The 26,080-nt window shown below is 40.2% G+C and overlaps 1 protein-coding gene across 1 annotated transcript in view; it reads left to right on the forward strand.

Moving 5' to 3' along the window:
* Nucleotides 1-26,080, forward strand: part of AK9 (adenylate kinase 9) — a 109,649-nt gene that overhangs the window by 35,394 nt on the left and 48,175 nt on the right. Inside the window, exons 13-20 of the mRNA XM_059699755.1 lie at nucleotides 3,732-3,876; nucleotides 10,063-10,146; nucleotides 10,237-10,335; nucleotides 11,878-11,905; nucleotides 14,360-14,505; nucleotides 15,868-16,004; nucleotides 19,032-19,188; nucleotides 20,342-20,456. Coding sequence (XP_059555738.1) covers nucleotides 3,732-3,876; nucleotides 10,063-10,146; nucleotides 10,237-10,335; nucleotides 11,878-11,905; nucleotides 14,360-14,505; nucleotides 15,868-16,004; nucleotides 19,032-19,188; nucleotides 20,342-20,456 — 911 coding nt within the window. The remainder of the gene's footprint in view (nucleotides 1-3,731; nucleotides 3,877-10,062; nucleotides 10,147-10,236; nucleotides 10,336-11,877; nucleotides 11,906-14,359; nucleotides 14,506-15,867; nucleotides 16,005-19,031; nucleotides 19,189-20,341; nucleotides 20,457-26,080) is intronic.

Below are 26,080 nucleotides of genomic sequence, written 5' to 3' on the forward strand. Positions count from 1 at the left end.
TGCCCCCTGATGGTTAGTGCACATCATAGAAACAGGTTGTTCCGCCTTCGGGCCAAAACTGGCTCTCTGACATCCCCCAAGGGGTCCTTGATTGCGAGAGTGCACAGGCCAGGCCAAGGGACCCCACCGGTGCATGATCGAGGCCGGGAAGGGATGGGGGAGGTTGGCCAGCCAGGAGGGACCGCAGGAGGGCTCCAGGGCGTGTCCAGCCCATCTTGCTCAGTCCCGATCGGCTGGACCCCAGCAGCAAGCTAACCTACCCCCTAATGGTCAGTGCACGTCATAGCGACTGGTTGACCAGTCAACTCTCTGCCCCCTGGTGGTCAGTGCATGTCATAGCAAGCAGTTGAGTGGCCTTAGTATATCATTAATATATTACACTTTGATTGGTTGAATGGCCAACTGGACGACTGGACACTTAGCATATTAGGCTTTTATTATATAGGATTGTATTATATTGATTGAATTATATTACAATTTGTTTATGCAATTGAGTGTTAATAAAACTTGGGTTAACTCCAGTTTGGGGTATTAGGAATAATATTGCTCTAAACATTCTTATGCTTGTCTGTTAGTGTACACATGCATATCTTTATATATTTTGGAGCTATATCTAGGGGTAAAATTTCTGGGACATGGGGATGTATGAATATGTTTACTTTGTATAGGTAATGCCAACTGTTTTCCAAATTAGTTTTGCCAATTTATAATCCTGTCGGCAGTGTATGAGAGTTCTGTTAGTCCACATTCCTGCCAACTTTTGTTAGGGGCAGCCTTTCTAACTTTAGGCATTTTAACAGGTGTTTCTCACTGTGGTTTTAATTTGCACTTCTTTAATGATTTCTCTCATGTTTATTGACCATTCATATATTCTTTTTTAAAAGTATTTTTTCAAGACTCTTGCCCATTTAAAAAAATTTTTGCATATTATCAGTAGGAGTTCCTTATATTGTCTACATACAAGTTCTTTTTCTTTTTTATTGAATGTATTGGAGTTACATCAGTTAATAAAATTACATAGATTTAAGGTGTACAATTTCATAATACATCATTTGTATATTGTATTGTGTGTTGACCATACAAATTTTTTTTCTTAATCTTCACCCAAGGACATGGTCAGAGAGAGAAAGAGAAGGAGAGAGGGAGGGAGGGAAGGAAGGAGGGAGAGAGAAAACATCAATTGCTTGCCCTCTGTACATGCCCCTACTGGGAATCAAACCTGCAACCCAGGTATGTGCCCTGCCTGGGAATCAAACCAGTAACCTTTCAGTGCACAGGACGATGCTAAATCAACTGAACCACTTCTGCCTGGCTACAAGTTCTTTTTTTATTATAAGCATTATGGGTGTGTCCTATCACTGTGGTTTGGCCTTTCACTGCTTTAATGAAAAATGCATCATACTCTTTCATTTAAAGCTAGTCATTAAGTCCTGCCTACATGGAATGTGAGGGGAATTAGATTCCACCTTCTGTGGGGAGGAGTATTAAAGGATTTGTGGACATGTTTTAAAACCATCACAGTGTGTATCAGACAAAGGAATTACAGTTTTAAAATATAAAGAGTTCTTAAAAAATCAATATACAGAGGAAGCCGCAATGGAAAAAATATATAGCCAACGGGCAATTTACAAAATAGATATAAATAGCCCTTAAGCGGAGAGATGACAAAAAACTAGAGATATGTCATGTCAGCTGTTAGAGTTGAAAGATCACTATTGACGACCCATTTGTGATTAGGATGGGGAAAAGTACGTTCTCATACACTGCTGCTAAGGGTATAACCATTAGAGATGGTGATGGAAATATGTATAAAAGCCTAAAATCCATGCATATCCTTTGAACTGTCAATTCTATTTTATAGAAACTATCAAAGAGATATACGTAAGCCCTAGCCGGTTTGACTCACTGAATAGAGCGTCGGCCTGGGGACTGAAGGGTTCCAGGTTCGATTCCGGTCAAGGGCATGTACCTTGGTTGCAGGCACATCCCCAGTAGGGTGTGTGCAGGAGGCAGCTGATCGATACTTCTCTCTCATCGATGTTTCTAACTCTCTATCCCTCTCCCTTCTTCTCTGTAAAAAAATCAATAAAAAATATATATATTTTAAAAGAGTTATACATAAGTATATTCATCATAGCCTAGTTTATAATATAAAAAACATATATACTTAAGTACATATTATTGGTATTTTAGTTAAATAACTTGTCATATATTTAGCTAATACAGTACTGCACATCCACTAAAAGTAATGGTATGAATGTATATTTATTGGTATGGAATAAAATCATATAAGATATTGAAGGAAAAGCAAAATGGAATTTAGAGGTATGAAAATATTATTTAAATTTAAAAGGCACGTAGAAATCTACTTGTAACAGTTAAATATGAAGAATATTACCTACCTGACGAAAGACTTACGTTCAGAATATATATAAAATTTTAATCCAATTTTTTAAATGGGCCAAAGTTGACACATGCTTTAAAAAAGAAGGTAAGTGAGTTACCAAGAAGTGCTAAAAAAAGAAGCTCAAAATTACTAATGAGTGAGGCAATGTAAATTTAAACTACACCAAAGCCCTTCTTCAGACCCATTAGAATGGTTAAAATTTAAAAGATTCACAAACCAAGTGTTGGTGAGGATGTAGAGTAAATGCAGCTTTCACACATTGCTGATAGGAATGCAAACTAGTTCGGCCACTCTGGAAACAGTTTAATTGCTAATTATAAAGTCAAATATACGCGTACCATATGACCCAGTAATTCCACTCCTAGATATTTACCCCAGGGAAATGAAAACGTGTGTTCACAAAAAGACTTCTTCAGAAATGTTCATTACAGTTTTACTGATAATAGCCAAAAAGTGGAAACCACCCAAATGTCCATCAATAGATGAACTAAAAAAAAAGATATATTCTTACAGTGATACCACTCAGCAATAAAACTGACAGATTATTGACATATACAATTATACTGATGAATCTCAAAAACATTACAATAAAGGGGAAAAGCTTGGAAAAGATTACGTAGTAACTTATAAGGAAGCATGAGGGCACTTTGGAGGCGATATAAATGTTCTTATCTTGATTGTGGTTGTTGTTATGTAAACTCATCAAGCTGCATACTTAAAATGGTTACCTTTTATTATATGTAAATTATACAAAGTTGATTTTTAAAATATATGTAACTTGAAGATATATTACATGATGCATTCATAAATAGATATATAGTCCTACATGAAAAATATGACTGAATTTCTATGAAAGCAAGTGTTGAAAAATAAATGAATTCTGAAAATAACAAAGCTCAAGTAGCATTAAAGATTTGTAAGCTAGCCCTGGCCGGTGTGACTCAGCTGGTTGAGTGTAGTCCCAAACACCAAAGGGTTGCCAGTTTGATTCCCAGTCAGAGCACATGCCCAGGTTGCTGGTTCGATCCCCTGTCAGGGTGCATACAGAGGTAACTGATCAATGTTTCTCTCTCACATCAATATTTCTCTCTCCCTCTCCCTTCCTCTCTTTCTAAAAATAATCAATAAAAAAACATATTTCAAAAAATAATATTAAGAAAAAGATTTTTAGGATAGATAGGTAAAGATATAGAAATAGACACAGATACAGATATAGATATAGATATAGATATAGATATAGATATAGATATAGATATAGATATATACTTATAGATGAACAATGTGTAACTGTGCTTATGTTGGTTTTCTCAAATATTCTTTGCAGGTAGTTGACTATGCCAAACTTGTTCAGCCACGTTTTGATAAAGCCCTTGATATGTTAAAAAAGAATACTATAGCTGAGGCCACTCAAGAAGCTATTAAGACTGTGAGAGAACGGCTTCTCACAGAAGCAGAAAATAAAAAACAAGGTGATCTGTCTTTTTTATTTTTTATTATTATTTTTTTAAAATTAAATCTTTACTGTTCGGATTATTACAGTTGTTCCTCTTTCCCCCCCGCCCCCATAGCTCCCCTCCACCCATTTCCCACCCCACCCTCCGCCCTCACCCCCCCACCACTGTCCTCATCCATAGGTGCACAATTTTTGTTCAGTTTCTTCCCGCATCCTCCACACGCCTTCCCCTCCCCCAAGAATAGTCAGTCCACTCCCTTTCTATGCCCCTGATTCTATTATAATCACCAGTTTATTCTGTTCATCAGATTATTTATTCACTTAATTTTTAGATTCACTTGTTGATAGATGTGTATTTGTTGTTCATAATTTGTATCTTTACCTTTTTCTTCTTCGTCATCTTCTTAAAGGATACCTTTCAGCATTTCATATAATACTGGTTTGGTGGTGATGAACTCCTTTAACTTTTTCTTATCTGTGAAGCTCTTTATCTGGCCTTTAATTCTGAATGATAGCTTTGCTGGATAAAGTAATCTTGGTTGTTGGTTCTTGGCATTCATCACTAGGGCTCAGTGGCTCAGCCTCCCCAATTACCTGAGGTGGACACTCTTGGTGCACCCCACTGTGGGCTTTGTGCACATTCTTGTTGTAGTTAAGCCTTGATTGTTGTAGGTATCACTGGGAGGAATTGACTTCCAGGCCAATTGGCTGTGAGAATCAGCTGTGTCTACGGTGGGAGAACTTCTGTGCTGGAGACACCCTTCTGGGGCAAGACTTGCTTCAGTGGGGCTTTGGTGCTCACTGAGTCTGCCCCCTGAGTGTGTCCTTTATGGATCCGAGGAGCTGCAATCTGGATGGTCCCACTCTGACCTCCGGGCACACTGGCTCCTGGATCTCTAAGGAGGTGCTAATCTAGCCTCTGCCTGAGGCTACCCAGCAGGAGCTCAGCTGTGAAGCAATGCAAGTTGCCCTGGGGCCTTGGGCCAGCTGCAGTTTGTTAGGTAATTTTCTGATTGCAAAGGGCCAGGCCTTTCATATGCAAAAGCAGACACACAGCTTGGGCGAGGCGGGGGTCCCAGGGGATCAACAGGGCAGAGCAAGCAGCTATGCCTGCCCTCAGAGGCCCCGCTTCCCAGTGTCCCGGCAATCGCTGCAAGCACCTCCGAGAGAAAGCTACCCTCGAGTTCCGACCAATCCCAGACAGTCCAGTTTCTCCCGTATGAGTCTGGGTCCCCAGAGACTCGCCCGGAACTGGAGCTCAGAGCTTGAGACTCCCTACCCATTGAAAAAGACAACCATGTCCTCAGCCGCTAGCCCTCTCCACATGTACCTCCGTACCTCTGCACTTTACTTCCGCACCTCCTCTGAGTCTTGGTATGCTTTTCTCTTTCCTTCTAGTTGTAGAATTTCCACTCAGCCAGCCTTCCTGTGGTTCTGGATGATTTCCGTTTTGTCTTTTAGTTGTTTTTTTGAAGTGGTTGTGTGAGGCAGCAATTTCTGGTGTTTACCTATGCCACCATCTTGGTTTCTCCTCTGATCTGTCTTTTTTAAATGTGTTTTTTAAGGTTGGGTTAACAATTAAGCCTGGTTACCTGCTGGCAAGGACTTGGTTTGCTCATCTTGATATCTCTGGTACCTTACACCTTAATAAGTGGTTGAATAAATGAGTCTACATCAACTTGATTCATAAACAGAAAAGATTTCAATTCTAGACTTCTAAGGAAAGGAAACAGAAAGAGCTTCCAGATTTAGATTGCATTGCTTTTATGAGTCTGCCTGCTGGCCAGAGACTGAGCATAATTTATACCTTTATCTACACCAGACATGACACCACCCTCCACCTGACTCCTGGAGTTTGAGTTGTTGCTGCTATCGTTGCTGTTTTAAGCTTGTATGTTAGCTCTGATTATAAATCAGATTGTCCTATTTGGGAACTATTAATTTTAAATTCGAAAGGCCATAAAGCAGTGAAACTAAAAGAAGCCTTAAGATCAATTAACGTAACTTTACAGATGAGAAAACTGAGATGGTTGAAGGTTAAATGGCTTCCTGAAACTCACCCAGATAGTAGCATAGCTGAGACTTAAAACCTGGTTCCCAAAGTTCCAGTGTTCTTTCTCCTGACCATCTGCTTCTTCCTATACCTCACTTCTTATTATATATTTAAGAATAGACACAAGGTTTGGGGTTTTTTATTTTCTTTTTTAATATATATTTTATTGATTTTTTACAGAGAGGGGTGGAGAGGGATAGAGAGTTAGAAACATCAATGAGAGGGAAACATCGATCAGCTGCCTCGTGCATACTCCTCACTGGGGATATGCCCGCAACCAAGGTACATGCCCTTGACCGGAATTGAACCTGGGACCCTTCAGTCCGCAGGCCGATGGTCTATCCACTGAGCCAAACCAGTTAGGGCGGGGTTTTTTATTTTCTGTTTTTCTTAAGGAAGAATGAGATTTTTCATTTCATGGCTCTTTTTGAAATTCATTGATTGGTTTTGGTAGAATTTATGTCTATAGGTGGCACCCTTGTAACTAGTCACATTGGAACACATGGAAGTCGCTTAATATCTAAACATCTCGCTTAGTGGAATACCCACAATGCAGCACTTGCTATATAATACGTGGGATATTTCTCACTTTCAAAGACCTGGAAACAAAATTTGAGATTAGCTCCAGTGTTTTAGACTAAATTTAGCCACCACTGTTTGGATTTCCAGAAGCTGTGGCAATGTACTGTACTCTAGTAGAGCCATCACTGCCTCGATTCCAAATATTCTTTTTCTAATAAAGTTTTTCTCATTACAAAAGTCACATTGGATCTTATTTATTGGGCATTTTCTGTACATTGAGGCTATGCTCAATGCATTGCATGCATTCCCCTACTTAATTCTCATAACAGGCCTATGAGGTAGGTATTTTTATCTCCACTTTCAGTACATGAAGAACCTAAGGATTAGGGGGGTTAAGGTATTTGCCCACAGTTGACAGCCAGCAAGTGATTGGGATTCAGATCTTCTGGGATTCAAATCAAATCTGTGCTCCTATCCTCTATGTCTCTCAAGGGCTCGCAGAAAACTGGAAAGAGCAGTGATACCCCAGAGCTATCCTGTTAAGAATTGGATGCATTCTTTTATTTTTAAATATATTTTATTGATTTTTTACAGAGAAGAAGGGAGAGGGATAGTTAGAAACATCGATGAGAGAGAAACATCAATCAGCTGCCTCCTGCACACTCCCCACTGGGGATGTGCCTGCAACCAAGGTATATGCCCTTGACCAGAATCGAACCTGGGACCCTTGAGTCCGCAGGCCGATGCTCTATCCACTGAGCCAAACCGGTTAGGGCTGGATACATTCTTTAGCCTTCTCTTTTTTCTATTCATATTGCTAATAATTAATTGTGATTCTATGGTATATGTAAAATTGCATTCTTTAAAAATAATTCTTTCTAATTAATATGTAATTATTGTAATAAATTATATGTTAGATGAAGATTTAAGTTAATTATTTCCAAATGGTGGTGGGCCAATTTTATAAATAACATTCACTAAATTATACATATTTTTACTACAGATTTGAAATGCCATCTTATTAATATTAAGCTCATTGTAAAATTCTGAATTTTCTATTCTTTTCCTCTTTCTATTACAACCTTTAATATAGAATATAGTTATTAAAACTTTATGACGCATTTTAATCTAGAAATATAAGTTTCTCCTCAAAACATTTTGTTTTGAAATTATTCCTGGGTATTCTTTCACTTATTCCATAAAATGAGTGCTTAGTGTGTGCCAGGCTTTGGGATATATGTATAATTTTGTCAAGTTCTACAACAAATCCCAGTGGAAGAAATTGTTTTCCATTAAACAATAAGCTGACAATAATTAGCATCTTTATTATTAAATCTTCTCATAGAGACAGATGAAATATCTTTTTTGTCTAATATTTGTATCCTTCTTTAACAAAAATATACACTTTTCTTAATTTTATTCCTAGATATTTTGTTACTATTGAATGAGATAATTTTTCTATTCATTTTCTAGTTCATTACTACCAGTATATTAGAAAACATTTAACATTTGTTTGTAACTGTCCACCTTATTAAATTTACTTGCTGGTTCTTACAGATTTTTTAGTGGAGTCTCTGGAGTTTTGCAAATAATCAGTTATATCATTTAGAGAAGAGGTATAGTTTCAACTCCTCCTTTCCCGTTATTCGTGCTTATTTCCTTTCTTGACTAATTATGTGCTAGGAATTCTAGAAGGATGTTATTAAATAGTGGGAGTGACAGAGGGCCTCTTCAAATGGGTCCTTTCCAATGTTTCTTCCTAAGGTTATTAAGTATTTTCATCTGGAATGGATGTTGATTACCAAGTGCCTTCTTGGCATTTATCAAGGTAATCATGAAGTTTTTAATCTTCTGACCTATTGATTTCTTAATTATGCTAATGTATTTTCCAACATTAAGCCATTCTGATAGTTCTGAAATAAACCTTACTTGGTCATGGTATATTATTCTTACAAGATATTTTTTTCTCTTGATTTTTAATCTAGGATATTTTTTCTACACTTACAAGTGTGGTTGTATATAACATTTTCTTTTTTGTGTGCTCTATTTTCAGATTTTACTATCAAGGTTTCAGTAGCTTTTTAGATAAATTGAGAAGTTTCCCATCATTTTTATGCTTGAAACGATTTAAGGAGCAAGGAAATTACTACTTCTTACATGGCAGTGTGAGCTTTTGCTACGCAAGAATACAGCATTGCCTAATAAATCTGCTTCTCTTCTTTTTCATTAGCCTATAAACAAATGAGAGTCCAACATGGTGCCTAAGGGATTATAAAAAATAACAACAAAAAGACCAGCATTGAAATTGCATGCCATCCAGATGATCATCCAGATGACGCAGAATGAATTTATATTTTTAGTATACCATCTTCAAAATGAAAACCAAAATTAAAAAATATATACGCATAGAGAAGTCACAAAACAAAGCTTGAGACTATTTACCCAGACTACTAAGATGGCTTGCTATTCAACCTATTTGAGGCTGGGCAAAAATGAATTCATTAAAGCCTTCAACAAATTCTAGAGTACCTACTTTGTGTTGGGCACTGACCTACAAGAGGTGAACAAGACACATGAAGCTCCTGTCTTCATGGTGGTTACACATTGAAGGGGGTAGAGGGGCAAAAAAAAACCCCACAAACTGGTAGAAAAAATATATAACACAGTAATGGGGTAGGTGGTGATTGGGGTAGGAGTGCTGGGGTATTAGGGTGACTAAGGAAGACCTCACTGAAGAGGAGACATTTAACAGAAATCTAGATCAAAAGAGGAAGTTAACCAGGGTCCTAGAGGAAGAACAGTGATGTAATGTCTCTCAAAATCTATAGTGATTCCTTTCACATTACATTATGGCATAAAATCATAGATTTTAAAGCATTTCACAAATTGCCTTTTTTCACCAGAATATAAAAATAGATGTTATCTCTCATATGCTACAAACTTAAAAGCTTCTTTTGAAATTCACTAATTATTCTAAATCTAATAGGGTTAACCTTTTTTTAAAAATATATATATATATTATTGATTTTTTTACAGAGAGAAAGGGAGAGAGATAGAGAGTTAGAAACATCGATGAGAGAGAAACATCGATCAGCTGCCTCCTGCACACCCCACACCAGGGATGTGCCTGCAACCCAGGTACATGCCCTTGACCGGAATCGAACCTGGGACCTTTCAGTCCGCAGGCCGACGCTCTATCCACTGAGCCAAACCGGTTTCGGCGGGTTAACCTTTCTTAAAATTTAAAAAATGATAATACTTTTGCTAGTGAATGTTACTCCAATATATTAAGAAAAATTCACAAGTGGAGAGTATTGAGGTTTTCAAACATAGAAAATTATAGACTAATACAGAAGATGGCAGCTAGCATGGAGCAGGCTTCCTGAAAGCCAAGCATTTTCTAAATTGCCATCATCCATTCTTGTATTTAATCCTCACAACATTGCCTTGGGTTGGATGGTGTTCATTGTGCAAAGTAGAAATTGAGACAAGGAGATCAAAGCCATGCTGACTGAGTCAGCACTCACACCCAAGTCTGTCTGACTTTAAAGCAGAGAAGTGAATCATTATTCCTGTCTCCTTACTCCAAGCTACCTTCTGCTAACACAGCCAATTACTATCTTTCAGCTTTAAAAGACAAGGAAAGAGAACTTAAAATGAAGGAGTATAGTAAAGGCTTCGAAGAGGCACGCTCTTCACTTGATGTCGATGGTAAAGAAATATATTGCTACTGCTGTATTAGCCAAAATGTTTCTAATATAAACAGGTTAGCTGATAAAGCATGTTATTCTTCCACTGCAGGGCTCATTCCGGAATCCCAAAGAGCAAGCACTGTAGAGGACAATGAAGAAGTCAAAATGAAGTTGGATAGTGATCCAACTGTTAAAACTGATCAAGATGGTAACAAAATGAACTGTTAATGCCATGCTTATGGGTCTAACTTTCATTTTATTTCATATTTTCTCATGTTTAGATTGAAGCTTAAAATACCCCCAAAATTGGAACATTCAGGAAAAAACAGACTTAGCTTCTTTGTTACAGATTTAAGCTGTAGAACCAAACTAGATTTACTGGGATGAAGAAGAAAATACAGAAACTGAGGAGTCTATTATGATTAGAACCGCCCCAAATTTCTCAAAATGTTTCTAAACATAACACAATTATTATTATGTAACTAGAGGCCTGGTTCACAAAATTTGTGCACAGGTAGGGTCCCTAGGCCTGGCTGGTGATCAAGGCCGATCAGGTTCCCTGCCTCCCTGCCTCCCCGCCTCCTCCTTCCCTTGCCACCCACGTGGTTCCCTCCCTCCCTCCACCTTCCCAACACCACCTTCCCTCGCTCCCTCAGCGCCCTGCCACCACTGGTTGCCTGCCATGTTCTACGCTGCCCCCAGTGGTCAGTGCATGTCATAGCAAGCAATTGAACTCCCGTTGTCCCAGTTGAACTCTTGAAGGGACACTTTGCATATTAGCTTTATATATATATAGACTAGAGGCCCGGTGTACAAAAATGTGTGCACTCGGGGGGAGGCGGGGGTCCCTCAGCCAGGCCTGTGCCCTCTCACAGTCTGGGACCTCTTAGGGGATGACCACTTGCTGGCTTAGGCCTGCTCCCTGGGGGATTGGGCCTAAGATGGCAGTCAGACATCCCTCTGGCAGCCCGGCAGCCCTCGGGGGATGTCCATTTGCCACTGGGGAGCAGGCCTAAACTGCAGTCGGACATCCTTAGGGCTGCTGAGGAGGCAGGAGAGGCTCCCACCACCACCACTGTACTGGCAGCCATCTGACTGGCTTGTGGCTGAGCAGAGCTCCTCCCATGTGAGCGCGCCCTGACCACCAGAGGGCAGCTCCTGCATTGAGAGTCTGCCCCCTGGTGGTCAGTGTGTGTCATAGTGACCAGTCATTCCCAGGCTTTCTGCTGTTAGGGTCAGTTTGCATATTACCCTTTTACTATATAGGATAGAGGCCTGGTACATGGGTGGGGGCCGGCTGGTTTGCCCTGAAGGGTGTCCCAGATCAGGGTGGGGGTCCCGCTTGGGTGCCTGGCCAGCCTGGATGAGGGGATGATGGCTGTTTGCAGCTGGTCACACCCCCTTCAGGGTGGGGGTCCCCACTGGGGTGCCTGGCCAGTCTGAGTGAGGGGCTGAGGGCCGTTTTCAGGCTGGTGGGTGACTGAAGCTCCCAACCTCTCCTTTTCTTCTTCTTCTTTTTTTTTTAATTCTGGGATTTATTTACCGTCTATGGCTGTCACTGGAGCTGAGAGCGGGCTTTAGCTCTGAGGCCGGCTCCAGCTTGAGGCCTCTGCTGCTTAAAGCAGGTATCTGGGGTTTGTTTAGCTTCTATAATTGAAACACTGTTGCAGCTCCAGCTCTGAGGCCTCTGCTGCTGAAAGCAGGTATCTGGGGTTTGTTTAGCTTCTATAATTGCAACATTGTTGCTTAGAGTGCAGCTTAGAGCCAGGCTGCGTTAGGTGGGGAACCTTGGCTTCCTCCATCACTGGAGCAAGCAAGCCTCCTGTTCACTTCAGCAGCGTGGCTGCCGGCCCCCATCTTGGTTGGAAGTTAATTTGCATATCGCCCTGATTAGCCAATGGGAAGCGTGTCGGAGGTATGGTTAATTACCCTATTTGTCTTTTATTAGATAGGATAATAAATAATTTCATAAAAGTTTTCTACTTCCTTTATTGTGTTCAAATCTAACCATCATAAACACAGAGTTTTAGCTGTGAAGTGTTATCATTTGGTGCTATTTACCCCGATAAAGTTTTTCCATGCATATCTTTTTTGTTAATATATATTTTTTAATTCATTTCAGAGAGGAAGAGAGAGAGAGATAGAAACATCAATGATGAGAGAGAATCATTGATCTGCTGTCTCCTGCATGCCCCCTACTCGGGGTTGAGCCCACAACCTGGGCCTGTGTTTTGACAGAGAATCGAAACTTGGACCTCTTGGTCCATGGGATGACACTCAATCCACTGAGCCACCACAGCCTGGCTCCGTGAATATCTTAACATAATTGAAAGCATACAGTGTAAACTATTTTCACCTTTTTGGATTTATAATGTAACATTTAATTACATTATTTCATTAGGAGATATTTTAACCCTCATTTTCAATTGCTGCACGATTTCACTATTTATAGGTAATAGTTCTAACTAGTTCTTTATGTTGGAAACTGCTAATTTTTCTGATTCTTTTGCTCCTAAAAGTAATGTTGCAATTAATTTTTTTACATAAAGTTTCACCTGCAAGTTGACATAAGTGGAGTAACTGGTTCAGTGAGTATGAACCAGAGTCAAATTACTTTGCATAAAAGTTGTTCCAACTTATGTTCCCCTCAGTAATATACAAAGTACATGTCATTGTTTCCTCAGTATTTTCTCTTTTTAGATACTATTTTAATTTTTAAATTCTTTCTGAAGTTTAATATTTGTTAACCATTTATATTTCTTCTTTTCTGAGGTGACCATTTTCTCTTTGCCCATTTTTATAAATTGTATCAGTTATATCAGTGGTTCTCAACCTTCTGGCCCTTTAATTACAGCTCCTCATGTTGAGACCCAACCATAAAATTAATTTCATTGCTACTTCATAACTGTAATGTTGCTACTGTTATGAATCATAATGTAAATATCTTATATGCAGGATGGTCTTAGGCGACCCCTGTGAAAGGGTCGTTCGACTGCCAAAGGGGTCGCGACCCACAGGTTGAGAACCGCTGAGTTATACGCTTTCTATATTAGTCACTTATTTTTCATATTCTTTTTCAAAATTGGGTGGTTTGTCTTTTAAATCACCTTGCTGTTTTTGAAGTAGAGGAATGTTTTATATTTTCGTGGCCAAATCATCACTTTCCCTTTGTTGATTAATTCCATTTACTTTCAGGTTTAAAAAGTCTTCCTCTCAACCAGAGGTGTAATATATACTTACACTCCTTTTTTCTTAAATTCATCCAAGCTTTTGTGGGTAGTTCTTAAGTATATCTACTATTTCTTTTGTTCTATAATGTAGAGCTGATATCTTCTGTTTGGTTCCTGCTCCTGAATCAGACAGACGTGTGTTTGTCTGGTGTATATTTCAAGCTTAGTAGGAATTGAACCTGGTACTGTCAAAAAGTTAGGTATGGCCCTCTTCCTCCCCTAACACACACACATACACACACATCTTAAAACTTTGGCCAAGTGACTTCTGGGAGTTAGTTGCCAGCTAATACAGTAAGTGAGCCCCACCCCCATACTGTCCGTTCCTTCCTTGGGGGAGGCAGTCCGAGGTAGAAGCAGACATCAGTGCCTCTACCCACTGCTGGAGGGATGTCAATACTGCCAAGGTTCCCTTGTAAAAACGCACCCTCTCTGACCCATGCATCTGAGATAAACACAGCCTTGATCTCTGGAAGGGAGTTGATAAATATTTATTTCAATTTAGATTCACTGACATTATTGGAAACTGAAATTCCTCTTGATTTTATTATTGGTTAATTAAATCATCTTTATTTTCTACTGCTGGTAGATATGTTTACCTGTTTTATTGTTATGGTTATTATTTTAATCATTAAAGATTTAGGAACATAGTCTTAGCTAGTTTGGATCAATGGAACGAGTGTCAGCCTGTGGACCGAAGGGATCCCGGTTCAGTCCAGGTCAAGGGCAGGTCCCTCGGTTGCAGGCTCCTCCCCAACCTGGATCCTGATTTGGGCTCATGCAGGAGGCAACCAACTGATGTGTTTCTCTCTCATCGATGTTTCTCTCTGTCTTCCCCTCTCTCTTCTGCTCTTTCTAAAAAAATCAATGAAAAAATATCCTCTGGTGAGGATTAACTACAACTACAACAAAAATTAGGAACATAAATCCTGGATACCAAGACCCATGATCTTGTTTGGGAATCACCTACAATTTAATAATGTTCTTTAGGGGTTTTTTTAGGTTGTTTTTTTTTTTAACTTTTTTTTGTTATTGTTCTTTCGGTTTGAACAATGTTTTACTCACAGATGAAAGAGAACCTAGTGAACCACCTGTAATTAAAATGAGTTTACAAGACAGTCAAGATCTAAACTTGGATTTTAAAAAAGGTAAATTAATATTTGGGTAATTTGGTTCTCTTAGATTGTGGATCTAAAAATTACAATAATTCCTTCAGAATTTGGAAGCAGAAATATGTCATTTTTTAAAAAAAATCATTGATATGCAACTTACTATATCTTAAAGGCTACACTATTATAAACAGATATGCAGGAACACAGAAAAATATGATGTGTTATATTGTTTTGGTGAAAAAGAACACTGGGAAGACAGGAGATCTGTCTGTCTGTCCTGCCATCCCTGGCATGTGGCTACCATACAGTTCACAATATGGCTGCTGGAGCTCCAGCCATCACATCAGTGTGCCTCACAGGAAGAGAGAAAGGCAAAGAGCACAAACGGGCACTCCCCCCAGCTGAGTGACTCCTCTTTAAAGAGATTACAGAGAGGCTCACCCAGTAATTCTGCTTGCATCTTAATTATGGGCCATCCAAGTTATGAGGGAAGTTGGACGATGCAGTGTTTCTAGCTGGGCACATTGCTGACCCCAACAAAATCAGGGAAGTTACTAAGGAAGAGGAGAATGGATGGATATTGAGTGGAAAACTAGCAGCTTTTAGCACATTTAGTACCTTTACTGGCTACATCTGCCTCACCAGCCCCCTTCCCAAGACCATGGGTTCTTGCTTCTCCATCACTGAGAACAGACGTCTCACTTCATGGCAGGGCGGGCAGCAGGCAGCTGCTCTTCAAAGGCCCTTTGGAGGTTTTCTGGGCTGGGATCCACTGGGCTCCGGCGGGCGACTCTGATGCAGGGAGCCTTGAGGCAGCAGCTCAGGAGGCACCCCTGGAAAGACAGAGGGAGAGGAGTCAGGCCAAGCTGCCAACCACCTGTCTCACTCAAATCATGCTGCTGCCTGTGAGCCAACTCAGCCGTGTAAGGAGACACTCGGATGCCACGAGGGCAAGAATCAAGTGTAACACTTGAGAAGCCAGCCTGTGTCACCCTTTCTTCTGTCCCTTGAACTTGCCCATTTCCTGTCCTCTTATTGACCCGTGTAGTCTCATGCTTGAAGTTGGAAGTATTCATCTAGAAGTTCCCTAGATACTTCTGTTTTCTGGAATCGTTTGGTGCCTGCCCCTTCTCCCTGGCTTTCTGGTTTTGACTCCTGTGACTTCTTGCCTCATTCACTTTTATTCTGATGTATTGGCTCTAAACCACTGCTCTGATTTTTTGTGATTCCTGACCTGACATTTCCTTCCAAGTCTATTTCCCCTTTCTTCTAGCATGTGAATGATAACACAAAGATAGCACTTTGTGGGGTCAGGTATTAGCAATCATGCTCTGTTACAAATAGAATTGTCTGCTAAAAGTATGAATAGCGTTAGCTTATTAACTTGTTTTATGTTAGACTCAACAGAAGAGGTAACTGCAGATCACCCAGAGGTTCTTTCTGTAATAAATGAGTTGTCGAAAATGACAAAGGATATGAACTTTGAACATCCATATGAAAAGTATGCTGAAATCTTAGAGGAAGTCCTGGAAGAGGTAAGAAATCTAGGCTGTTCATTTATATCATTAATTTAACAGAAACGGAGAAAATGTCAACCTAGTATATGTATAATTAATTTAGTCTCATTTGACAGTATTAAAATCTGTAGCTTTCAAATTCATGTGCATTTTATAGTCAACATTGTTATGTGTAATGTACCTCAGTTTATAATTGCTGAGGCTCTTTGGTAATTTTTATTTATCAACAATTATGCTATATCATTTCATAGCTTTGAGATTAATTCTTTTTATTTTAAATTCTTTATTGTTGAAAGTATTACATGTCACCTTTTTTATTTAATATATTTTTTTATTGTTGATAGTATTACAGATGTCTCCTATTCTTCCCTTGGACCACCCCTCTTCCCAGCCCCCACCCACCTCTCCAGATCTTCACTACCCTATTGCCCATATCCATATGCATAACCCATGAACGCAGTCAATAGGGTGGTGAAGGCTGGAGCAGGACCCCAGTGGAGGAGGGCAATGAGGGGGGAAAAGAGGGGACATCTGTAACACTCTCAATAATAAAGACTTTTAAACTTTTTAAAAAGTTTATTCCTGCCCTGACCAGTTTGGCACAGTGAATAGAGTGTTGGCCTGGGGACTGAAGGGTCCCAGGTTTGATTCCAGTCAAGGGCATGTACCTTGGTTGCGGGCACATCCCCGGTGGGGGGTGTGCAGGAGGCAGCTGATCGATGTTTCTCTCTCATCGATGTTTCTAACTCTCTATCCCTCTCCCTTCCTCTCTGTAAAAAAATCAATAAAAATGTTTTTTAAAAAAAAGTTTATTTCTTATTCTCTTTGACCTAAAAACACATTTTCTAGGAATCTAACCTAAAGAAATATATATTTGGACAAAAATTTATATATACAGATATTCATCACATGAGCTCAATGTTATAATAAAATTATAAATTATATAAATGTTTAACAGTAAGAAGATGATTAAACAAATTAAGACTTACTCATTACTCATTAGATAAAATACAATAAAATCATTAAATTTTTTTCCAAAAAAGTGAGATGGGGAAACTATATGTTGATATTGGTTTAATTTTCTTATCTTTGAAACTTGGATAGTAAAATTTTTATGAATCATTTCTATTTTTTCCATATTTATTGATAAATAATTGACATATAATGTATTAGTTTAAGGTGTATAACATAATGGTTTGATATATACTAGTATATATACTAGAGGCCCGGTACACAAATTCGTGCATGGGTGGGGTCCGGCCAGCCCGCCTCTGATTGGGGGGGGGGGTGGGAGGGCCAATAGGGGGCAGGGTCGGCTGGGGTGTGGGGCCACGAGCAGTTGGCCAATCTTGCACCCTGGTTGAACTCCCCATCGAGGGGGAAATTTGCATATTAGCCTTTTATTATATAGGACTAGAGGCCTGGTGCACAAAAATTTGTGCACTCGGGGTGGGGGGAAGGTCCCTCAGACCTGCCTGTGCCCTCTCGCAGTCTGGGACCCCTCAGGGGATGACCACCAGCTGGCTGAGGCCCACACCCCAGGGGATTGGGCCTAAGCTGGCAGTCAGACATCCCTCTGGCAGCCCGGCAGCCCTCGGGGGATGTCCATTTGCCAGCAGGGAGCAGGCCTAAGCTGCAGTTGGACATCCTTAGCGCTGCTGAGGAGGTGGGAGAGGCTCCCACCACCACCGCTGTACTGGCAGCCCTCAGCCTGGCTTGTGACTGAGCAGAGCTCCCCCTATGAGAGCGCGCTGACCACCAGGGGGCAGCTCCTGCATTGAGCGTCTGCCCCCTGATGGTCAGTGTATGTCATAGTGACCTGTCATTCCCGGTCTTTCTGCAGTTAGGGTCAATTTGCATATTACCCTTTTATTATATAGGATAGAGGCCTGGTGCATGGGTGGGGGCCGGCTGGTTTGCCCTGAAGGGTGTCCTGGATCAGGGTGGGGGTCCTGCTGGGGTGCCTGGCCAACCTGGGTGAGGGGCTGAGGGACTGAGGGCCATTTTCAGGCTGGCCACACCGCCTTCAGGGTGAGGGTCCCCACTGGAGTGCCTGGCCAGCCTGGGTGAAGGGCTGACGGCTGTTTGCAGGCTGGCCACAGCCCCTTCAGGGAGGGAGTCCCCGCTGAGGTGCCTGGCCAGCCTGGGTGAGGGGCTTATGGCTGTTTGCAGGCTGGCCACGGCCCCCAGCTACCCACGCTCCCAGTGGAGGCTGGCTGGAAGCAGGTATCTTGGACTTATTTATCTTCTATAATTGAAACTTTGTTGCCTTGAGCGGAGGCCACAGCCAGCCAGGGCAGGCAGGAAGCTTGGCTTCCTCCATCGTCAGGGCAACCAAGCCTCCTGCTTGCTCCAGCTCCATGGCTGCCGCCCGCCATCTCTGATTGGCTGGTGGGCATGGCTTGGGGCATAGCGGAGGTGTGGTCAATTTGCATGTTTCTCTTTTATTAGATTAGATGTGCAAAATGATTATCACAATAAGTTTAGTTAACGTCCATCACCTCACATACTTTTTTGTCTGTGTGTAGTAATAACTTTTAAGACCCACTCTCTTAGCAACTTTGAAATGTACACTGCAATATTGTTAATTATGGTCACCTTGTTGTACATTACATCCCCAGGACTTACTCATTTTATAACTGGTAGTTTATACTTTTTAACTCCCTTCACATATTTCCCCCCACCCTCACCTTAACCTCTGGCAACCACCAATCTATTCTCACTTTCTATGAGTTTAGTTCTTTTAAGTTCCACATATAAGTGAAATCATACAGTATTTGTCTTTTTCGGATTTATTTCACTTATATTTCTTCCCTATCACTTTTTTACTTACTGATTCTCTTATGTTACACATTTCAAAGTGTTTAAATTTTTTTTCTAAAGACTTGCTTATAGTTTCTCTTTTAAAATTAAGTAGCTCTCTTTTTTTTCTGAAAGTCAGAAGAACTCAGAAGATAGTTAAGGTTCACAGAAAGTGATGTATCAAGGTAGTATCCTTGACTTGTCTAGCTATGATGGTAATATCAGTGTGTCATTTTTTTACAGGTAGTTGAACAAACCAAGAACAGGTTTTCTGGTGCCCCCAAATCTGGAGGATGGATAGTGGACAACTGCCCTGTTACAAAAGAACTGTGGACAACCTTAGTGGAGAAAGGAATTACACCAGATTTAGTAATCTATTTGTCAGATACAGAAACCAACGGTTGGTAAAAATTTATCATATAAATTTGAAAGTGAAGTTTTTATTGCTGGTAATATTTTTAGTTAAAATATAAAGTGGAAAACTCTCCACCCTCACTAGATACAAATACCACTCCAGCAATCGCTTTATGCCCTGAGGGGTACACAAAATGAGGCAGCCATCCATGGAGTAGGTGACCAGGATAGAGTAGTAGGGCACTGGAGATCCCAGCAAGCCCTTGTAATTATGCTTTGGAGCTGAGAATTTAACACCCCCCTCTCAGTCAGCACTATAAATTCTAAATGAAATATATATATATATATATATATATATATATATATATATATATATACCAGAGGCCCAGTGCAAGAGATTCATGCACTGGGGAGGGGGTCCTAAGGAGAGAGCGGGCCTAAGCCAGCAGGCAGACATCCCCCGAGGGATCCTTAGCACTACCGCAGAGGCAGGAGAGGATCCCACCACCACCACTGCGCTCGCCAACCGTGAACCTGGCTTCTGGCTGAGCGGTGCTCCCCCTGTTGGAGCGCACTGACCACCAGGGGGCAGCTCCTGTGTTGAGCGTCTGTTCCCTGGTGGTCAGTGTGCATCATAGCGACCAGTCATTCCACAGTTCAGTCCATTTGTATATTAGGGTTTTATTATATAGGATGTATATTAGGCTGAGGGCAAAGACCATTTATTAGTCCTTCTTCATCTCAAATGGGACATATTAAGCACATAAAGACAGCAGAACTAAATTTTAATTATTCTGTTACTTTGTACAAAGCTATAATAATCAAAACAGTGTGGTACTGGCATCAAACCAGATGCATAGGCAAAGGGAACTGAATAAAGAGCCCAGCAATAAACCCACATATACATGGTCAACTAATCTTTGACAAGGAGGCCAAGAATATTCTGTCATATGCATTTTAGGAGGGAAATATATTATATTTTTTCATGTTTTTGTTATTTATGACATGCCAATATATATATTTTAAAAATGATTTAAGGTGGTCTTTTAGTATTTTCAAGAATCTGGGCTCTACTTAAATAAATGCTTAAAGAAAAATATATTTGGATATAGGCAGAATTCATTTTTGTCAATTTTCAAAATGTATCTCACTATACTTTATAGATTTTCAAAATTAATATTATTCTGTTTATATTTCAGGAAAATATTTACTTAATAGATTGTATTTCAAGAATAAAGCTGAAATTGATGCTAAGATATTCGAGAGATTACTAGATGAAGTAAGAAAGAAAAAAAGAGAGGAAGAAGCATTAAGGTAAATTTGCCTGGCATAGTAAAACAGGTTAATGAATCTTTTATGAAGCTGTTAAGTATCTACTCATAATTTGTATATGAAATTTCCTTAATATCAAAATGGTGATCTAATTGATCCAATCCTTCCTATGTAATAAAAGGCTAATATGCAAATTGTCCCCTCGGGAATTCAACTGGGAGACCAAGAGTTCAATCACTCACTATGACATGCGCTGACCACCAGGGAGCGGCACAGGACATGGCGGCGACCAGTGGCGGCAGTGGGGTGCTGAGGGAGCAAGGGAAGGAGGAGGCGGGAAGGCGGGGAACCTGATTGGCTCTGATCGCCAACCAGGCCTAGGGACCCTACCCATGCATGAATTTCATGCATCAGGCCTCTAGTTGTAAATAATTCCAAGAAAAACAGTGATTTCACAAATACTTCCAGAATCTGTAAAGTACAGAGTTGTGGATGTTTTCATGGTGCCAAATCAAATTTATCCTAAATCAAATATCTACTCTCAAGAGACACTGCAAAAAAAATAAATAAATGAACAGATAGGATTTTTTTTCTTTTTACCATATTTATCTGTGATTTAAAAAACTTCGCTAACTAGAATCCATAAATTGAAAAAATAACATGCTAAAAAGCAAATGAAAATACACTTGTGTGATATGACTAAAATCCAAAGCCCAACTAAGTTCTAATAAGGAAAACAAAAGGCTAGTTACTTACTACACAGGTTTAACATTGAGTTTATTCTCCAATCAGGTTGCGATGAAAAAGGTTTAGGAATGTGAACTCATATCTAGCTCTTCATGACTGGGGTCAAGACTAAACTTTAATAAACTATAAGTTCTTCAGAATCGGGACTAAAGTATAATTAGGAACAGTGACTTGATTTGCTAATTGTTCTTCCTTGCTGAAATATGCTGTTAAATACTTTAAGTTTTACCCCTGGGTTTCTTACTTCCCAGTCACAAAAGCCAAGACATTTAAGAACTAAATTTCTTTATGTTAATCCACCTGTAGGAGCTTTCTCAAATGCTATTTCCTTTTCCCCTTCAGATATTAGCAATTTGAACTGGGATTTAGGAGAGCTCTTTAAACTCTTAAAATATGAAAATGTTATCTAGGATACTGGGGGGTAGGAGGCATGTAACTAATAAGTGTGTGTCAGAGGATTTTCTTCAGGGTTCATTGTTCATCTACATCAGCAATTTTCAACCTTTTTCATTTCATGTCACACACAAATTAATTACTAAAATTCTGCAGCACACCAAAAAATATATGTTTTGCTGATCTGACAAAAAATAGGTAAAATATTTAATCATTCGCACCAGACTGCTGTTGTGTTGGCTATTATTATTTTTTTATTTAACAATCTAGGGGAAAAGAGGTCAGTGCCCCTGACTTAGTTGGGTATTGCATTTTTTTTAAATTCTTGCAGCACACTGGTTGAAAATCACTGATCTAAGTTAACCATTTCTTTAGGAACTTAATACAAAAATATACAAAGTATAATTTAGTTAGATTAATTAATGACATTATTTGATATGTGGAGTAAAAAGTATTATTAATTCAGAGAATAATTACAAACTGATTTACATTTATTTATAGCATCTAAAATTTTTTGTTTCAAATGGAGCTACAATATTTAGGACTTAAGAGATTACCTAATTTCTTTCCAGTGTATGAGAAATAGTCAAATATTTGAGAACAGATGAAGATGTCAACATAAGAATAAAACAAAGTTTATGTGATTTCTAGACTGAGGTCTGCTACATTTTAAATAGACAAAAAATCCATACATCTATACTCTCTTAAAAGGGAAAAGAGATCTCCACTTTCTCACAACTATCTACCTTCACCTTTCTATTAGCATATGGAATTTTCTGAGCTATCTCTATAGTCAATTTTTACTTCTTTTGATTCTACATTTTTATATCTTTATAAAGTTCTTGATATCAAAGACTTACCCAGACAGAAGCAGACTTTTCTATGTTTCTATATATCACCTTTTAAACTTCAACATAAGTATTTCAAAAGTCAACTTCTTTTTCATATTATGCAGAAAATGAAATCTGAAATGGAACACACACAAAAATGGTCAGAGTCTCATGTAAATGCCTTGCAAGTTGGTTAGGAAACAAATAAACTTAACAGGCTTAATTAAGAATTTCCTCTTGAAGCCAGATATCTAAAGACATGCAGAATTCTACAGCTTTTCCAGCATCAGTTTCCAAATGTGCCCGTCAAATGCAGGATAATGTCTGTCATCACCATTAGTTTTTGACTCGTATGTCTGGTTTATCGAAGTGTCTAATAACGGGCAGCAAATTCTTCTTCGTTCTTGTCAGGTGTCAGGTTCTTAGCAGCAACATTCCTCATCTAGGTTTTGGATAAGGGGACTCTCACAAAAGAGCCCTGTTTGAACTGCCGATCACACAGTTAAAATGGGAAAGGAGGGTAGAAACAAGACCCAGCCATCTCAGAGGTCTGGTCACAAACAAGGAGAACTCAGATTTCACTAAGACTGTAGGCTGGATAACAAGAAATATACCTGTTGGGAGAAGAGGTGCGGTAATGTTGTTTTGGGGGGTTTTTGTTTTGTTTTGTTTTTTAATTAAATCTCTGTTGTTCAGATTATTACATTTGTTCCTCTTTTTTCCCCCCATAGCTCCCCTCCACCCGGTTCCCACCCCAGCCTCTGTCCTTACCCCCACCTCTGTCCTCATCCATAGGTGGACGATTTTTGTTCAGTCTCTTCTCGCACCCCCCACACCCCTTTCCCCCGAGAATTGTCAGTCCATTTCCTTTCTATGCCCCTGATTCTATTATATTCATCAGTTTATTCTGTTCATCAGATTTTTTCTTCACTTGATTTTTAGATTCACTTATTGATAGATGCATATTTGTTGTTCATAATTTGTATCTTTACCTTTTTCTTCCTCTTCCTCTTCTTAAAGGATACCTTTCAGCATTTCATATAATCCTGGTTTGGTGGTGATGAACTCCTTTAGCTTTTTCTTATGTGTGAAGCTCTTTATCTGACCTTCAATTCTGAATGATAGCTTTGCTGGGTAAAGTAATCTTGGTTGTAGGTTCTTGCTATTCATCACTTTGAATATTTCTTGCCACTCCCTTTTGGCCTGCATAGTTTCTGTTGAGAAATCAGCTGACAATCATATGGGTATGCCCCTGTAGGTAACTAACTGTTTTTCTCTTGCTGCTTTTAAGATTCTCTCTTTGTCTTTTGCTCTTGGCATTTTAATTATGATGTGTCTTGGTGTGGTCCTGTTTGGATTCCTTTTGTCTGGGGTTCTCTGTGCTTCCTGGACTTGTAAGTCTATTTCTTTCACCAGGTAGGGGAAGTTTTCTGTCATTATTTCTTCAAATAGGTTTTCAATATCTTGCTCTCTCTCTTCTTCTGGCACCCCCATAATTCAGATGTTGGTATGCTTAAAGTTGTCCCAGAGGCTCCTTACACTATCTTCGTATATTTGTATTCTTTTTTCTTTTTGCTTTTCCAGTTGGGTGTTTTTTGCTTCTTCGTATTTCAAATCTTTGACTTGATTCTTGCGATCCTCTAGTCTGCTGTTGGATCTCTGTATAATATTCTCTATTTCAGTCAGTGTATGCTTAATTTCTAGTTGGTCCTTTATCACAACATCGAGGGTCTCACTAGATTTCTTGAGGATCTCACTAAATTTATCAGCGGTTTCTAGAAAATTCTTGAAAAACCTTAGAACCGTGGTTTTGAACTCTACATCCAGTAGTTTGCTTTCCTCCATTTCTGTCATTTGTGACCTGTTTCTTTGTCTCTGCATTTTGGCTGCTTCCCTGGGTTGATAGAGTGGCTTTGTGTGCTAGGTGTCCTATAGGGCCCAGTGGCTCAGCTTCCCCAATTATCTGAGGTGGACACTCTTGGTGTACCCCTTTGTGGGCTTTGTGCACATTCTTGTTGTAGTTAAGCCTTGATTGTTGTAGGTATCACTGGGAGGAATTGACCTCCAGGCCAATTGGCTGTGAGAATCAGCTGTGTCTGTGGTGGGAGAACTTCTGTGCTGGAGACACCCTTCCGAGGCAAGACTTGCTTCAGTGAGGCTTTAGTACTCACTGAGTCTGCCCCCTGAGTGTGTCCCTTATGATCTGAGGAGTTATAATTGGATGGTCCCAATGACCACTGGGTACACTGGCTCTTGGATCTCCAAGGAGGTGCTAATTTAGCCTCTGCCTGAGGCTACCCAGCAGGAGCTACAGAGAGATCTACAGATTCTTCTTCTTTGTTTGGGGTTTGGAGGTGCCCAGATGAGGCCCAGCTGTGAAGCAATGCAAGCTGCTGTGGGGCCTTGGGCCTTCTTTTGGAAGTTCTGGGTCTCTCTGACCCAGCTGCAGTTTGTTAGGAAATTTTCAGATTGCAAAGTGTAAGGCCTTTAATATGCAAAAGCCTCTGAGCACAGCTTGGGTGGCGCGGGGGTCTCAGGAAATCAACAGAGTGGAGCAAACAGCTATGGCTGATCCTCGGCCCTGCTCTAAGAGGCCCCGGGTCTCAGTGTCCCGCGGTAATCGCTGCAAGCACCTCTGAGAGAAAGCCGCCCTCGAGTTCCAACCAATGCTAGACAGTCCAGTTTCTCCCCTTATGTCCCCAGAGACTCGCCTGGAACTGGAGTTCAGAGCAGTTGGGAGTTTGTTACTCCCTCCCGATTGAAAAAGACAACCGTGTCCTCAGTTGCCAGCCCTTTCCACGTGCGCCTCCGTACCTCTGCACTTTACTTCTTCTGAGTCTCAGTGTGCTTTTCTCTTTCCTTCTAGTTGTAGAATTTCCACTCAGCCAGCCTTCCTGTGGTTCTGGATGATGTCCGTTTTGTCTTTTAGTTGTATTTTTGTCTTTTAGTTGTCTTTTAGTTGTGCGAGGCTGCAATTTCCGGTGTTTACCTATGCCGCCATCTTGGTTTCTCATCGGTTATGTTGTTTTTTAAAATATGTTTTTATTGATTTCAGAGAGGAAGGGAGAAGGAAAGAGAGATAGAAACATCAATGATAAGAGGAATCATTGATCGGCAGCCTCCTGCACACCCCAAAACTGGGGATTGAGCCCCCAACCTGGACAGGTGCCCTGATGGAGAATAGAACCATGACCTCCTGGTTCATAGGTTGATGCTCAAACACTGAACCACACTGGCTGGGCTGTGTGGTAATGTTTTTTGAAGAGAATATATGTGACTAGATTTTCAAAGGAAGGGGAAAGGGATGTAAAGAATGCTGAATGTAAGAGAATGACAGGCCTATAGAACAGTCTTTTTTTTTTCTTTGTTGATTAAGGTATTATGTATGTGTCCTTATCCCCTCATGGCCCGCCACCTCCCCACTCATGCCCTCAAGACTGCCCCAGCCCTGGCCATTGTGGCCCAGAGCATTGGCCCTTGCACTGAAGAGTGGCAGGTTCAGTTTCCAGACAAGGGCACATACCTGGGTTGCATCAGGCTCGATCCCCAACCTGGCTCTCTCACATTGATGCTCTCTTGCTCTCCTCCCTCCCCTCCACTCTCTCTCTAGAAATCAATGCAAAAAATATCCTCAGGTGAGGACTAGCAACAATAATAACAAAAGACTGTCCTAGAGTATGTTGCTGATATGAACGG

This window comes from Myotis daubentonii, chromosome 6 (genome assembly GCF_963259705.1).
Source record: "Myotis daubentonii chromosome 6, mMyoDau2.1, whole genome shotgun sequence".
Taxonomy (NCBI): domain Eukaryota; kingdom Metazoa; phylum Chordata; class Mammalia; order Chiroptera; family Vespertilionidae; genus Myotis; species Myotis daubentonii.